A 15,929-nucleotide genomic window follows, 5' to 3' on the forward strand; every position below is an offset into this window, starting at 1 on the left:
AGAAAGGTTTTGAGCAAGAAATTGTAACCACTGGTTATTCTACCCCTTTTTTTGTCCACATGCCATATTACAGGTTGTCCAAATTACAACAGAATGGACCAGTTTAGGACAGTTACCACTACCCTTACCACTATTAGTGAAGAGAAATAATCAGCAAAAGTAGCAAGTGCAAATTTTATTCCCTGTGTTGTGACTTTGATATTTTTGAACCTATTCTAGAAAAGCAAATAGGTGAAAAATTCTTGCATCTGGCTCAGTAATCCATGGGTGAGGTTTAGGAGCTGGTTTACTAAGCCATCAAGTTATATTGAGAAAAAGCATAGAAAAATTACAAACCTGATTTGGAAAAGATAAAATTAAATTTGGAAGTACTCTACAATCAAGTCATGCCTTGAACTCTAATCTGCTATTCATGCTGTAATTTCATCTTCTGCATCAGCTCTGTTTGCATTTATTTCTGCCAGTGTCCGAGCAAATCGTGTCCATTCATCATTTCGAGGAACTGCTATTTGCTGTTAAAAGAAATGAGCGTTTAAAAATGCTAATCATTACCTTCAATATTAAAACTAAAAGATGCAGTTAAACGCAGTATTTAGAGTCCTTCTTCCAATTATTGATTTTACTGACCTGATAATATTGAGAATTAGTGATATTCCACCTGATTAGTTGATAGAACTAAACTGGAATTCAAATTTAAAAAATACTTTTTGCACTGAAGGTTCATGGAAAACATAATTTCCTATATTGGAGCAAAGGATCTAGATATTGTCTTGTTTATAATGTCGGGCAGTGAGATGATCATAGGGAGTAACTGTGCTAAGTGTTATTAGCACAGATAACCATGTACTCGCAGAAGATATCACTGAGCAGCACCATAGAAGAGGAAACATGTAATGGACCGTTGCAGAACTTGAGGTCTTAGAACTGACTGTGTGGAGTTTGCACATTCTCCCTGTGTCTGCGTGGGTTTCCTCCCACAGTCCAGAGATGTGCAGGTCAGGTGAATTGGCCATGCTAAATTGCCCGTAGTGTTAGGTAAGGGGTAAATGTAGGGGTATGGGTGGGTTGCGCTTTGGCGGGTTGGTGTGGACTTGTTAGGCCGAAGGGCCTGTTTCCACACTGTAATCTAATCTAAACTAAAAACTTAGAACATAGAACAGTACAGCACAGAACAGGCCGTTCAGCCCATGATGTTGTGCCGGCCATTGATCCTCATGTATGCACACACAAATTTCTGTGACTATATGCAAGTCCAGTAGTCTCTTAAATGTCCCCAATGATCTTGCTTTCACAACTCTGCATAAAGAACCTGCCTCTGACATCCTTCTATATTTTCCTCCAACCAGCTTAAAACTATGACCCTTCATCCTCACTGCCTGTAATCCTCTAGAGCTGAGCTTGACCCTAGCTTCCTCCACCTTCTGTAAGCTACCTTCTTCCTTTTGACGAGATGCTCCACCACTTTTTACCTTACCCCTTCTTGCCTGTCTCAGAGGGACATATTTGTTCATCACTCGCAACAACTGTTCCTTAAGCAGTCTCCACATGTCTATAGTGCCTTTACCATGGAACAATTGCTCCCAGTCCATGCTTCCTAACTCATGTCTAATCGCATCATAGTTTCCTCTTCCCCAATTAAATATCCTCCCATTTTGCCTAATCCTCTCCTTCTCCATTGCTATGTAGAATGTGAGGCAGTTGTGGTCACTATCACCAAAACGCTCTCCCACCACAAGATCTGATACCTGCCCCGGCTCGTTTCCGAGCACCAAGTCTGGAATGGCCTCTCCCCTCATCGGCCTGTCAACGTACTGAGTTAGGAAACCCTCCTGAACACACCTTATAAAAACAGCTCCAAATCTTCTGCTCGAAGGAGGTTCCAATCAATATTGGGAAAGTTAAAGTCATCCATTACAACAACCCTACTACGTCCACACTTTTCCAAAATCTGATGACCTATACTTTCTTCAGTCTCCCTGCAGCTATTGGGGGGCCTGTAGTAAACCCTTAAAGAGGTCACTGCTCCCTTGCTGTTCCTAATTTCCACCCATACTGACTCGGTAGGCAGTTCTTCCTCAACAATGGAAGCTTCTGTAGCTGTGATACCCTCTCTGATTAGTAGTGCTACACCCCTTCTTTTTCCCCCCTCCCTATTCTTTTTTAAATGCTCTAAACCCTGGAACATCCAGCAACCATTCCTGCCCCTGAGAAACCCATATCTCTGTTATGGCCACAAAATCGTAGCACCAGGTACTGATCCATTTGGATCGGGTCTTCATTTGGAAATTGGAAAAAATGCTACTGGTGGAGATGTAATGGAACAATTAAGAATAGAAGGGAAATCCTGTTGAACTTGACCCCTACAGAGGTATCAAAACTCCAATCCTTGAGGACATTGTTTGTGATTTTGACCAAGCTTAACTTGTTACTTTGGGAAGGGTACAGCCTCATTTGTACAGCTGAAAAAGGTCAGTATGTTAATCCTTTCATACCAAAATCCAATCTACTCCAGCAAACAAAGTAATATGATGAATTACTCACCTCTCCTACGTCATAAATCAATATCTGCCCTTCTGAGTCACCTACAGCTATTTCTCTTCCAGTCTGAGTCCATTTCACACGATTTAGTGCAGGATTACTCTCAACAGTAATGCTTGCAGTTGGCACCTAATTTGGATTTTAGAGAAAAAAAAAGTTTGAAATAATTGCCATGAATTTTGATTATCTCAAAGAAGTGAAAATGTAAGACAAAATATTTTTACTTCAGAATATCTATTTTCTCCAGACGGTACAATACTACTGGTACAAACTACTCAATATTAAACTTCCACCTAATTCTACTTACTTCAGTGTCATTGTTGAGATTCCATAAATCAAGTCTTCCCATTCCATCAACACAAGCAAAAAGGGCAGGATGTGTCGGTGACCACATGACATCATAAACATAATCAGCATTATCTTCAAAGGAATACAACGGTTTGTTATTCTGAAAGAAAGTATGTTTATATAACTTAAGGTTTTTTTGTACATAAAAAACAAATCCATAAATCAAACTATACACATTCAATTTCATTCAATTATTGTTATGAACTCAGAAGATTATACCTATGAAATTTTTACTTTTATTTTGTAGATTTTCTTCCATGCAACAATGTGCCAATCTGAAGTACTACAAGTTGAATATATTGACAGTATAAATACAGTTAATACCAGGAAGTCAAATTACCTTAGTTGTCCAAAGTTTGACTGTCCAGTCAAAGGAAGAGGTGACAAAAAGATGAGAGAAGTCAGCTGGTCCAGCTGCAGTGTGATAATGAATACCTGTGATCGGTCCTTGATGACCATCAAAAATCTCACTAATTCCAGCCTTGCTACAAGAAACAAGAGTTTTGATTACATAAATTGCTGTTAACAAAAATGTATAATTGACATTATAAAGTGAATACAAAATGCCCTTGTTCAGACAAATGTGAACTCTTCAGTTTTCTTGTCATCTAATAGGGAGAGGAAAGTTACTGAGATAAAAATATCTGGTCAACAAATTTTTCAAAATGGTTTTTCTTTAATGGAAGGATCAATTGAAAATAATTCTTTAAGCAAACACCCCTTCTCACAGTATAAGGAGGAAATTAACTAAGATTTACAGTTAACAATCCCTGTTCTTGGTCCTTGCCAACTTAAGTTTAACCCTTCAGCACTTCTCTTGCTCAGAAATTGTTGTTCCTTCACTAAGTTTGGTTTTTTGCATCCCAATCCTGATGAATCCAAGATGGAAGCTTTAAATTTGTTTATTTTGTAGTAATATTTAAATTCTGTACTAAAAAGGAATTATTTATAAAAAGTGCAGAAAGATGTCAGCACCAAGGAGACATGAGTATGAATTAGACTTCGGTGCCTTTCGGTGCACTCTTAGTCACCAATTTTCAATTTCATCACCTTCATTTTTATGATGGGTTACAGGTCACAACCCAAAATTCAAAAGTGACTCAACATACAAAAAAAATGAATTTTATTAATTTTCTCCAGCCACTTATCAATAAATACCTTTTTGTTTAAGGTGTAGTGTATTAAATGGGGTTTGAATATAACTTCAGAAAATTGCATTTTGGTGAAGCAAACAAGAGCAGGACTTATACAGTAATGTTGGCAAACAGAGACCTAGGGGGTTCAGATACGTAGTTCTTTAGAATTTGTGTCACAGGTAGACGGGTGGTTAAAGGTGGTGTTCAGTACGTTTACCTTCATTATTCAGTCTAGTGAGTATAGGAGTTGGGACGTCATGTTGAAGTTGCACAAGATATTGGTGAGGTCACTTCTGGAGTACGGTGTACAGTTCTGAACACCCTGCTATAGGAAGGAGGGTTCAGAAAATATTTACTAGGATGTTGCTGGGAATGGAGGATTTGATTTGTAAGGAGAATCTGGATAGACAGACTTTTTTCACTGGAGCATAGGAGGTTGAGGGTTGACCTTACAGTTTATAAAATGAGGGACGTAGATAAGATGAAGAGCATAATTATTTTCCCTTGGATGGGAGAATTCCAAACTAGGGGCCAATTATGACGGCAACAAGTGAAAGATTTAAAAGGGACCTGAGGAGCAACTTTTTCACATAGATTGGTTCATACTGGAATGGTCTGCCAGAGGAAATGGTATATGCAGGTGCAGGTGCAGGTACAGTTACAACATTTAAAAGACATTTGGAGAGGTACTTGAATAGGAAAGGTTTAAAGGGATGTGGGCCAAATACAGGCAAGTAGGACTATTTAGTTTGGAAAACTAGGTCGGCATGGATGAGATACCAAATGATCTGTTTCACTGCTGTTGGACTCTGACTCCGTAACAGCTTTCAAGGCATATGAGGTAATTGAAAGATTCACTGTATGTTCTACGCTGGAAATGTGAGAGTCATACAGCACAGAAATATTAATTGCTTAGTATAATAAATAAGCTAGATAATTTGAAAAAGAAAAATGCTTCAAGTGATCATAGTGCTTAGACAAGCTCACTTTTACTGTAGTTTACTCAATCCTCACACTAAATTTTGAGACCCATTCATCTAGCCAGAGGAAGTAGTGGAGGTTAGTACACTTATACCATTTAAAAGACATCTGAATGGGTATATGAATAGGAAGGGTTTAGAGGGACATGGGCCAAATGCTGGCAGAAAGGACTATTTGCTTGGGATATCGCTCAGCATGGACAAGTTGGACCGAAGGGTCTGTTTCTGTGCTACATATCTCTAGGACTCTATATCTTGTTTGAGGTTTAGAACTCCCAAGTCTCTAAATCCTTGTGCTCCATCATGAAGGACAAGGTGTGCAAGTGCACCATCACTTTCAGGTACCCCTTTGAGTCACATTCTATCCTGTCTTGGACATGTATTGTTGGTTCTTCTTTGATGCATTTTTCTGGAACTCCCAACCAGCAAAACTGTCGGGCATCACCCACAATCACTGCAGAGGTTCAACATGATAGCTCACAGTAACCTTCTCAACGGCAACAAATGCCATCAATATTCATATCCAAACTTTAAAATCCTCTAGCTTCTAACATACCTTTGTTATGCTTTGTGTCTTTTGTTTATATTTAAGGCACTATGTAAATAAAATTATTTGTTATTACTGAAAGCTGAATGAAATTGTTCTGGATTGTCAAGTTCCTTTTGTTGTATTTGAGACACTAGTTCAATAATCTGACTGATTCCAAGATACCAATCTTCTCCATGTGAGTGTATTCAAGCCAATCATCCCCACATTGGACTTCCATTGGTTACTAAGAGAATGCCAATGATTCAATGTGGTGATGGAAGGTGTTAGGATGGTTTAACAAAAAAAAAATGGAATATTTTTCAGTTTCAGCTGGAGTACTATACACAATTCTGGAGACCAGAGTTTAGGGAAGATGTTAAGACCTAGAGAACGTTCACTAGGGGATAACTGAAATCTCTAATACCTGCAATGTGAAGAGATTAGAGATGCTAGGATTATTCTTAGAGAAAGTTATGAGGAGACTTAAAGGATTTCAAATTGTTAATGACTTTGATAAGTATACTATAGAGAAAATACTGCCTTCACAGCAAGTAAATAATAACCAGAGATCAGATTTTAAACGATTGTTTAAAGATCTAGAAAAGGAAGGAGGAGAAATTTCTTTTGAGGATTGGTCAGATCTGGAACATATTACCTGAAATGGTGGTAGATCAGATTTCATGGGAGTTTATAAGTAATTAATGAGGGATCATTTGTAGTGTTAGGAGGAAAAGCTAAGGATGAAATTGGACTCTTTCAAGGACTAGTACAGTTGAGAGAGACTCAAAAGCTTCTTAGCAGGCTGTAAATTTCTATGATGAAGGACTTTTGCCCAAAACGTCGATTTCCCTGTTCCTCGGATGCTACCTGACCTGCTGTGCTTTTTCAGCACCACTCTGATCTAAAAACTGTAAATTTCTATGATTATAGCTTTACAACTTTAATGTCCTTTGAATTGTAATGTGAATAATGCATTTCAGGCAAAAGATTGTTCAACAGTCAAGCATATTTCAAAATTATATGAAATAACTGCTATTAACAAGGCAAATTTGAAACAGAAGAAAAAAATACCCCTAGTATATGTTTAATAAAGGAGGAGATAAAACAATTAAAGATTTAAAGAACTCAAGTATTAAAGCATGTGAGAGAGATATAGTATTTCACAAATGCATAAATAAGACATATTGACTGATGTATGAGCAGATGTTGAATTGGGTAGGATTACATTCACTAGAGTTCTATTAAAGGTCCTAAACAAATGCACAGTTATTGACCTGAAAGTAGTAGAGAAAAGGTTTCCGCTTATGGGAGTCCAAAACCAGAGATTATATTTAGAAGCTGATCACTAACAAGGTCAATAAGATATAAAGCTTTTCACTCAAGAGAGTGGAACAATGCAAAAACATAACTGGGAGAAAAAAAATCTACGTGTCCTTAATGGGGATACTTTATAGGCACGAGAGAGAGATTGAAAGGCTATGATGAAATGGTTTGATGAAGTAGGGTGGGAGGAGACTGAGTAATAAAGATTAATAAAGACCAGTTTAGTTGAATGGTTTGTTTCCATGCCGTACATGTGATGCAATTAAATGTGAGAGACTGTTTGTGGAGACCATGAACCTTTAAAGGGATTATGGTATTCTCCCCTCAAATATTTCCCTTGGGTTTTGTGGTTGGTAAAGATTACAGGTTTGCCTGCCAAGAAACCTTAATGGATTGCTGCATCACATCTTGTAAATAGTATACATTGTAGTGGCTGTGAGCTGATGACTAAAGGAGTGGATGTTTAACAGTAGTTGGTGAATATCCAACTTTATTCTGGCTGGAGTGGAGTTACCCGCTGGCTGGAGTGGAGTTACCCGCTGGCTAGAGTTATTAACGATCAAAGCAGGTAGAAAGCAATCCATGAGGTGGAGAAGGTTTGGGGAGTTGGGTGCTTAACTACTCATCTCAGAATGCCAGCCTCCGTCCTGATCGAGTGGGCCTAACATTTTTGTAGATGATCCAACTCAGTTTTTTGTCAATACTTAAGAATTGTGATTGTGGGCCATTTGGGAATAGTAATAAGATGGTACGGTGGGGGCAACAAGTGAAAATTTGACACCAAAGTAAGTTTATTTGTTTAAATAAGCACTAAAGCTTTTACACACAAATTATTCAATTTCAAAATTAATTAATTCCTCATAAGCACATAGAATCCTTATAGTCCAGAAAGAGGCCATTCAGTCCATTGAGTCTGCACTGACCCAGAAGCACCCTAACCTGACCTAGCCTCCGACCCTATCCCTGTAATCCTACATTTACCATAGCTAATGCACTGAGCTTGTACATCTTTAAACTGTGGGAGAAAACTGAAGCACCTAGTAAAAGTCCATGCAGTCCCCCAATGCTAGAACCGAATCTGGGTCCTTAATGCTGAGAGGCAGCAGTCCTAACACTATGCAACTATGCCCTGCTCTCTGAGGTTTTCAATAGGTTTACATTCAAAATTTCTAATGACAAAGTGATTTTTTCAAAAATCAGTACAGACTTATTTTTCATTAGCAGAATGTAAACTGGAATCTTACAGGGAAATAATTAAAACAAAGCATTTCAAATATTTTCTGTCTTACCTTCCATGGCGACATGCTGTGTATATAGAACCTTCTTCACTACCAACCACAAAATTATTAACATCACCCAATGGGAAGGACATGCAAGTAACAGCCACTGCTTTGGATTGCTTGTGCATCAACTCCATGCTGTCCTGTGCAAAACAAAACATTGTTGTTGATGTATTACTGTCTTTGTGAATCAAGGTGACAAAAGCATTTTACCTGATTAGTTACTTGCTCCAACATGTTGTGAAGGCAAGATATGTCATAAGGGGTTGTCAGAAATACTGAATGTCAGGAGCACAGAAAGAGTTTTGATGTTGTAGGTGGGATCTGCATTCACATCTGATGCTATTAAATTTTGAAAAGAAATTATTTGGTGCTAAGCAAAAGGAATTATCATCAGTCTCTCTCTTAAATATAATCAGAATTGGAGGAGAAGCAAGATGCCTATATACCCAGCCAAGAGGAGAATGGGTTCAGTGTCGACAGAAGGACCCAACAAGATGACACGAAGCTGAGTGAGAGGGTGAGCTGTAAGGAGGATGCAGAGGTGCTTCACTGTGATTTGAACAAGCAGATTGAGTGGGCAAATGCATGCTGAATTCAGTATAATATGTATAAATGTGAAGTTACCTTCCTTCTCTGAGGAAGGATGTTTTTTCTATACAGAGTGCAGCAAAGATTCACCAAGCTAATTCCAGGGATGACAGGACTGACATATGAGACGACGTTAAATCAGTTAGGGTTGTATTTTCTGAAGTTAAGAAGAACAAGAGGTGGATCTCATTGAAAACTAAAATTCTAATAGGACTAGACAGGGTAGATGCAGGAAGGATGTTCCTGATTACAGGGAGGTCCAGAACCAGGGGTCACATTCTAAGAATACAGTGTAAACGAATTAGGACTGAGATGTGGAGACATTTCTTCACCCAGATTGGTGAGCCTGTGGAATTGCTACCACAGAAAGTTGTCAAGGCCAAAACTTGCATTCTTTGAAGGAGGAGTTCAGTATAGCATTTGGGGCTAATGAGATCAAAGGATAGGGTGAAAAAGCAGAAACAGGCTGTTGCAATGGATGATCAGCCATGATCATAATGAATGGAAAAGTACGTTTGAAGGGCTGAGTAGCCAACCCCTGCTCATTTTTTTAACGATTGTATGATTTAGAAACAAGGATAAAAACTTTAAAGGCTGAGGGAATGTCAGTACAGAACTTATGCTGTGCAGCAAACACTCAGGTTCTGGGTAAATAAGTCTATAGGCAGCAGAGGTTTGCATGAGCTCAAGTTCATATAATATGCTCGCTGGATGGGCAGTCAGGAGAGCAGTGGAATAAGGTCCAGAAGTAATAAGGCCATGGATGAAAGCTTCAGCAACAGATGAGCTGAGGCATGACAAAAATGGCAATGTAATGAGAGAATTAGGCAGTCTTGCTGATTGAGAAAATGCAGAAACGCTGGGAAGATGAAACAGACTGCTTTGCAGAACATCTAAGTTGTGTCCTCAAAAATGACCTCGAGTTTCCAGTTGCCTGACACTGCAACACACCACCGTCTTCCACACCAACATCTCTGGCTCAGGTTTGCTGCAGTACTGCAGAAAGACTCGGTGCAAGCTGAAAGAATAACGTCCCAATTTCCGCTTGGGGACTCCACAACCTTGAGGACTCAAAACGGAGTTCAATAATTTTCATGCCTGGGCATATTCTTCCATCTCCTTCATCTACCCCACACACCAGGCCTTGTCATCACATGGGCTGCTTTCATCTCAGCCAACCTAGTTTCATATACTAATGGTCCCCATCAGGAGGTTTTCTTTCTCCTCAGCTCACCATTTTCCATTCTTTCATCTGCCCAGCTGCTGTTGTTTCTCTCTAGACTCCTTCACTATCTATCATTTACTTCTTCTCTTCCTCCCCCACTCCTTGTCATCAACATATATACCACTTTTCCCTAGCTAGTATCAGTTCTTAAGGAGAGGCACTGGACCCAAAACATTGACTCTGCTTTCTCTCCACAGTTGCTACTGGGCTTGAGTTTCAGATTTCCAGCATCTGCAACTCTGTGGGGGTTTTTTGTTACAGATTTAAAATAACTGGCAAAAGTAAAAATAAGACAAGAAAAATATGTTTACTCCTTTCAAGTGGTTAAGGTCTGAAATGCACCTCCTGAGACTGTGGTGGAGGCAGGTTAAGTATTCAAAAGAATATTGGATTGGTTGCTGCAATGTGCAGGTCTACAGGTATAAGGTGGAGCAACGGCAATAGACAAATAACTAATTTGCTGAATTTAGTGCACCACAGTGTGTCGAATGGTTTCCCTGTAACTGTTCCATGATTTTGAGATTAACAGATAATACATTTTTATTTATTCATTTTTGAGAGATATAATCATTGCTGACTGGTCAGCATTTATTGCCTGTGCCTAGGCGGCATCTATGGTAGTTTTTGCTGTAACTGTAAAGTTTGAACTGCTGTGCAATTGATACTTTTCAGAATTTAATGTTAACTTTTGTATTAAAAAAACCAAACATGCAAATTTAGTAGTTAAATGCAGGAAAATATAGGGAGAACAGTGGCACAGTATTATTGTTGTTTCAACACTTTGATCATGGAGAAGTAGAAAACAGAAACACATTCAGCTCCTTACAGTGGTTGGATCTCAGGGCATGTTTTCAGTTCACAAACTTCAGGAGCTGAGGAGATGACGCATTAGGTGTTTTACAATAGAGATAAATAAAGGTAGAAATCTAAATTCAGAGCTTTCTTTCCCAACATTATTTTTAAAAATAATGAACAAAATGTATTTGCTATTAAGAATAAGCCATATTGTTAGTCCGTAAAACTGTTAAAGGACTGCCTTTAACTGGTTTCTCTAGTTCAAGTATATAAAAACTGGGAGCAGTAGTAGGCCATTTGGCCTTTCGAGCCTGCTCCACCATTCAATAAGATCATGGCTGATCCTTTTGTGGACTCAGCTCCACTTACCCACCCTCTCACTGTAACCCTTAATTCCTTTACTGTTCAAAAGAATTATCTATCTTAGCTTTGAAAGCATTTACTGAGGAAGCCTCAACTACTTCACTGGGCAGGGAATGCATTGATTCACAACCCTCACGATGAAGAAGTTCCTTCACAATTCAGTTGTAAATCTGCTCCCGTTAATTTTGAGGTTATGCCTTCTTATCCTAGTTTCACCCGCTGGTGGAAACATCCTCTCTACTTCTATCTTCTCTATTCCTTTTATAATTTTGTGTGTTTCAGTAAGATTTCCCCCTCATTCTTCTAAATTCCAAAGAATATAATCCCAGTCTACTCAGTCTCTCCTCATAAGCCATCCCCTCAACTCCGGAATCAAGCTATCTGAACTTTCTCTGCATCCCCTATAATGCCAGTACATCCTTTCCCAAGTAAGGAGACCAAAATTGTATGTAGTACTCCAGGTGTGGTCTCACCAGCACCAGCTGTAACATAACCTCCCTGCTTTTAAACTCAAACCCTTTAGCAATGAAGGGCAAAATTTCATTTGCCTTCTTAATTTCCTGTTGCACCTGCAGACCAACCTTCTGTGATTCATGCGCAAGGACACCCAGCTCCCTCTGCACAGCAACATGCTGCAATTTTTTTTACCATTCAAGTACAATCCTTTTTACTGCTATTCCTACCAAAATGGATGACTTCTCATTTATTAACATTGTACTCCAATCTCATATGGCATAATAAAAATGCACTGAAAATCAAAGAACTGTAACAACCATGCAATTTTTAAATTAGATTTTCTTTACCTGTGGCTGAGAAAGCATATCCAAGCTCCATGAGCAGATCTTCCCATCAGTAGAAACGCTGATCAAGTTATGAGCATTCTGGGAACCAACGACATTCACACAGTAGACTGGATGCTGTAGGCAGATCAGTTTCTGCTTAATACCTTGTCCAATATGATTGTTATAAATGTTTTAATCATTTTACCAATACATGCAAAGTTTAAAAAACATTAAAAGGTCAATTCTACAATTTTTTTCAAAAATGATTTTTAATCTCTGATCTTCAAAATCTTAATTTAGCTAGTTGTTATTTTTGAACTGTACCGTGTGAGCAGCAGCAGAGAGTGGTGTTCTTTGGACTGGTGTCCTTTTATTACTGCGATTATCCCAGAGCACAATCTGGCCAGAATATGTTCCTCCAACTACAAGATTTGGATGAAATCGTGCAAAGGATGCTGACATCACAGATGACTGTTGAAAAACATAATAAAGTCAGTTGTCTATCAAGAAAAAGGAACAGAGCAAATTTCAATTACATTAGCTAGGTAGTTCCATTAAGGACTAAACCAGAATATTATGCTCATTCAGATGCTTTTTAATCTCACATCCATTAGACAATTTAAATTAATCTTTCAGCTTGACTTATTTCTTTGCAATAACAGACCATAGCAGGAGTAGGCCATCAAATCGATACAGCCATTTAACGCGATTATGGCTTATCTGATTATCCTCAATTCTAATTTCCTGCCTTATTCCCATAACCTTCAATTCCCTTAATGATTGGAAATGTGTGTGTCTCAGCCTTATACTGAACAGCCCATCCTCAACTGCCCTCTGTGGTAAAGAAATCCACAGAATCACTATATTGCTGAGAGAACAAATTCCTCCTCATCTCAGTGCTAAACTGGCATCTCCTTAGTCTAAGATTATGACCTCTGGTCCTAGACTCTCCCATAAGGGGAAACTACCTCTCTGCATCTATCCTATCAAACCCCAAAGATTCTTAACATTTCAGTAAAGTTTCCTCTCATCCTTCTAAACTCCATTGAGTACAGGCCCAACTCATTCCACCTCTCATAAGAGAACCCCTCCATTTCCAGGGTCAAGGTAATGAATATTATCCGGACTGCCTCTGATGCCAGAATACTTTTCCATGGAAAATGGGATCAAACTACTCCAGTATTCTAGTTGTGATGACTAGTACCTTGTATAGTTTTAGCAAAGCCACCTTTTTATCTGCTATTCCCTGTGGCATGAAGGGTAACAGCCCATTTGCCTTTCCTATTACCTGAATTTCGATGCTAGCTTCTTGTGATTCACTCATTGGAACTCGCAAATCCCTCTGTATTGCAGCTTTTTTGCTGTCTTTTCCAATTAAATAACCTCCAACTCTTCAATTCTTACTGTCTAAATGCATGACCTATCACTTTCCCACATTATATTCCACCTGCTGAGTTCTTGTTTACTCATTTCACTTGTTTATAACTGTAGACCTCTTGTGTCATCCTCACTATTACCTTCCCACTAATTTTATGTCATTTTCAAACATGATGATAGTACATTCACTTCCGTCATCTAAGTCAATAAAAAATACTGCGAATAATTGTGACATCAGCATTGATCCCTATGGCACTCCATAGCTACAGGATGCCATCTGAAAATGCCTCTTTTATCCTAACTACAATTGGTTCTGCTATAACAGGTGTTCCTTCAACACAAATTGGCTTTAACATGATTGAAGTACTTAGACTGTTATTTGCAGAAAGCAAACTTTTCTTACCCGTATTAGCTATAACGTGATTCTAGCCTGGTTAGTTTAAATGGCAGTTATTGCGCGATTTTCTTATAACACGAGATCACATGAGAATGGAACTATTGCATCATATCAGAACCAACAGTATCTATCTTTTATTCTATCCTCTATCTATTCTAATATACTTCCCAAGCTCATGGATTCTTATCTTATTAACTAGTCTTGTATATGGTACCTCAACAAATACCTTTTGGAAATCCAAATGTATTACAGCTACTAGCTCCCTTCATCTCTGCACTTGTTACCTCCTCAAAAAAACTGGATTAAGTTTGTCAGGCATAATTTCCCTTTCATATAGCCATGTTGACACTGCTTGATCATAGTATAGGTTTCTAAAATCTGAAAGAACTGCAATGCTGTAAATCAGAAACAAAACCAGAAGTTGCTGGAAAAGCTAAGTAGTTCTGGCAGCATCTGTGAAGAGAAATCAAGAATTAAACATTTTGGGTCCAATGACCCTTCCTTAGAACCAGAGATTTGAGGAAGGATCACCAGCCTGAAATGTTAGCTCTGATTTCTCTTCGCAGATGCTGCCAGAACTGCTTAGCTTTAGCAGCAACCTGTTTTTGCTTTATGTGTTTCTAAATGCTGTTTTATTACATCCTTTATAATGCTCATAATATTTTCCCAATAACAGATGTTAAACTAACTGGCTTTTGTCCCCCTTTTTGAATAAGGGGGTTACATTGGCACTTTTCTAATCCTGTGGGACTTTTCCAGAATCTAAAAATTCTTGGAAGATTACAAGCAGTGTATCCACTATCCCTGTAGGTGCTTCCTTTAAAATCATAGGTTGCAACCCATCAGGCCAAAGGGAACTTATTGTCAGTTGGACCCATTAATTTCCCAAGTACATTTCTCTAGTGATAGTTAGTGTTTTATTTCTTTTCTCTATGACCACAATGCCTCCATACTTTAGCCCTATGATTCTTTAATATTTTTGGGACACTATTAATATCCGCTATTATGAACTCTTCTGCCGTTTTGTGGCTCCCCAGTATTATTTCCCCAGTCTTGTTCTCTGAGAAATCCACACTCACTGTTGCCTCTTTCTTCCTTTTTCATGTATTTAAATCAGCTCTTACTACCTGTTTCTATATTACTTGCTAGTTTATCCCCATTGCTTATTTTCTCCCTCATTACTTTTCAGGTCATGTTTTGATGGCTTTTAAAACCTTCCCAATTCTCTGGCTTTCCTCTAATCTTTGCTACATTGTATTTTTTTCCCCCCAATTTGATACAGTCCTTAACTTCCTGGTTAGTTGTGGTTAGTTTAACACCTTTCTAGAATCTTCTTTTCTCATTGGAAAATATCTTTGCCGTGAGTCAAATGTCTGCTATTGTTCATTAAACATCCTTTCTGCTAAACTCTTCTCCCTATCCACTCCAACCAATTCTGACCTCATTCCCACCTTTTTCATTTTAGCACAGTTATCTCCGATTCAAATTCTTGCTCTCAAATGAATGCTAAATTCTACCATATTTTGGTCACTGCTCCCAAGGGAAACTAAGATCATTTATTAAACCTGCCTCATTATACATTACCAGATCCAAAACAGCCTGATCCCTGGTTAGATCCGAATATATTATTCGAGGAAACTATTTTGAGTATACCTACAAATGTTTCCTCATAGCTACCTCTGACAATTTTATTTTTCCAATCTGTATGATTAAAATCACCTATAATTAATATACTGCCTTTCTCATATGCCCTCATTATCTCCTGATTTAATACTTCTCCTACATAACTAGGTGCCTGTAGATCTCTGCCACCAACGTTGCCTTCTCCTCGTTATTGCTTAACTCCACCAATGTGGATTCTACACCATTTGGGCCAATATCAAATTTGCATAATATTGCAAGTGTATAGTCTTTTAACCCATACACATATCCATTGTGAGGACACAGGTATAATCTTCATAATAATCTTCATAATCTTTGCAAATGTGACTGTGTTAATTCACTTCTGAAATTTGAAAGATTATTTTCTATGTTGCTATTAAGAAAGGCATGTTTCCTAACCATTTTAGGTTGAACACATAAGGGTAAACTCAAAAATGCCAAATTTCAAACAATTCATACCAAAGGAGAGTGGAGTACTGGTTGGTTGACAAGTTGTCTCTGATTGTTTTCTTCACGACAGTGCCTCAGCCAATAGAAAAACTACAGGTCCTCGTTACTCCCAGTAATTCAATCAATCAATCATTAGGATATAAAATTTAAGCA

General features: G+C 38.3%; 1 protein-coding gene across 5 annotated transcripts in view; it reads right to left on the reverse strand.

Annotated features, from left to right (window-relative positions):
• Positions 1–74: 74 nt before the first annotated feature.
• Positions 75–15,929, reverse strand: part of LOC140482190 (cytoplasmic dynein 1 intermediate chain 2-like) — an 86,990-nt gene continuing 71,135 nt past the window's right edge. For all 5 annotated transcript variants that reach the window (XM_072579249.1, XM_072579248.1, XM_072579246.1 and 2 more), the window contains 7 exons: positions 12,215–12,361; positions 11,912–12,025; positions 8,144–8,277; positions 3,227–3,371; positions 2,846–2,986; positions 2,542–2,667; positions 75–512 (listed from right to left, as the gene is read on the reverse strand). In XM_072579249.1, the coding sequence (XP_072435350.1) occupies positions 411–512; positions 2,542–2,667; positions 2,846–2,986; positions 3,227–3,371; positions 8,144–8,277; positions 11,912–12,025; positions 12,215–12,361 (909 nt within the window). In that variant the 3' untranslated portion in view covers positions 75–410. The remainder of the gene's footprint in view (positions 513–2,541; positions 2,668–2,845; positions 2,987–3,226; positions 3,372–8,143; positions 8,278–11,911; positions 12,026–12,214; positions 12,362–15,929) is intronic.

Source organism: Chiloscyllium punctatum, chromosome 10 (assembly GCF_047496795.1).
Source record: "Chiloscyllium punctatum isolate Juve2018m chromosome 10, sChiPun1.3, whole genome shotgun sequence".
NCBI lineage: Eukaryota > Metazoa > Chordata > Chondrichthyes > Orectolobiformes > Hemiscylliidae > Chiloscyllium > Chiloscyllium punctatum.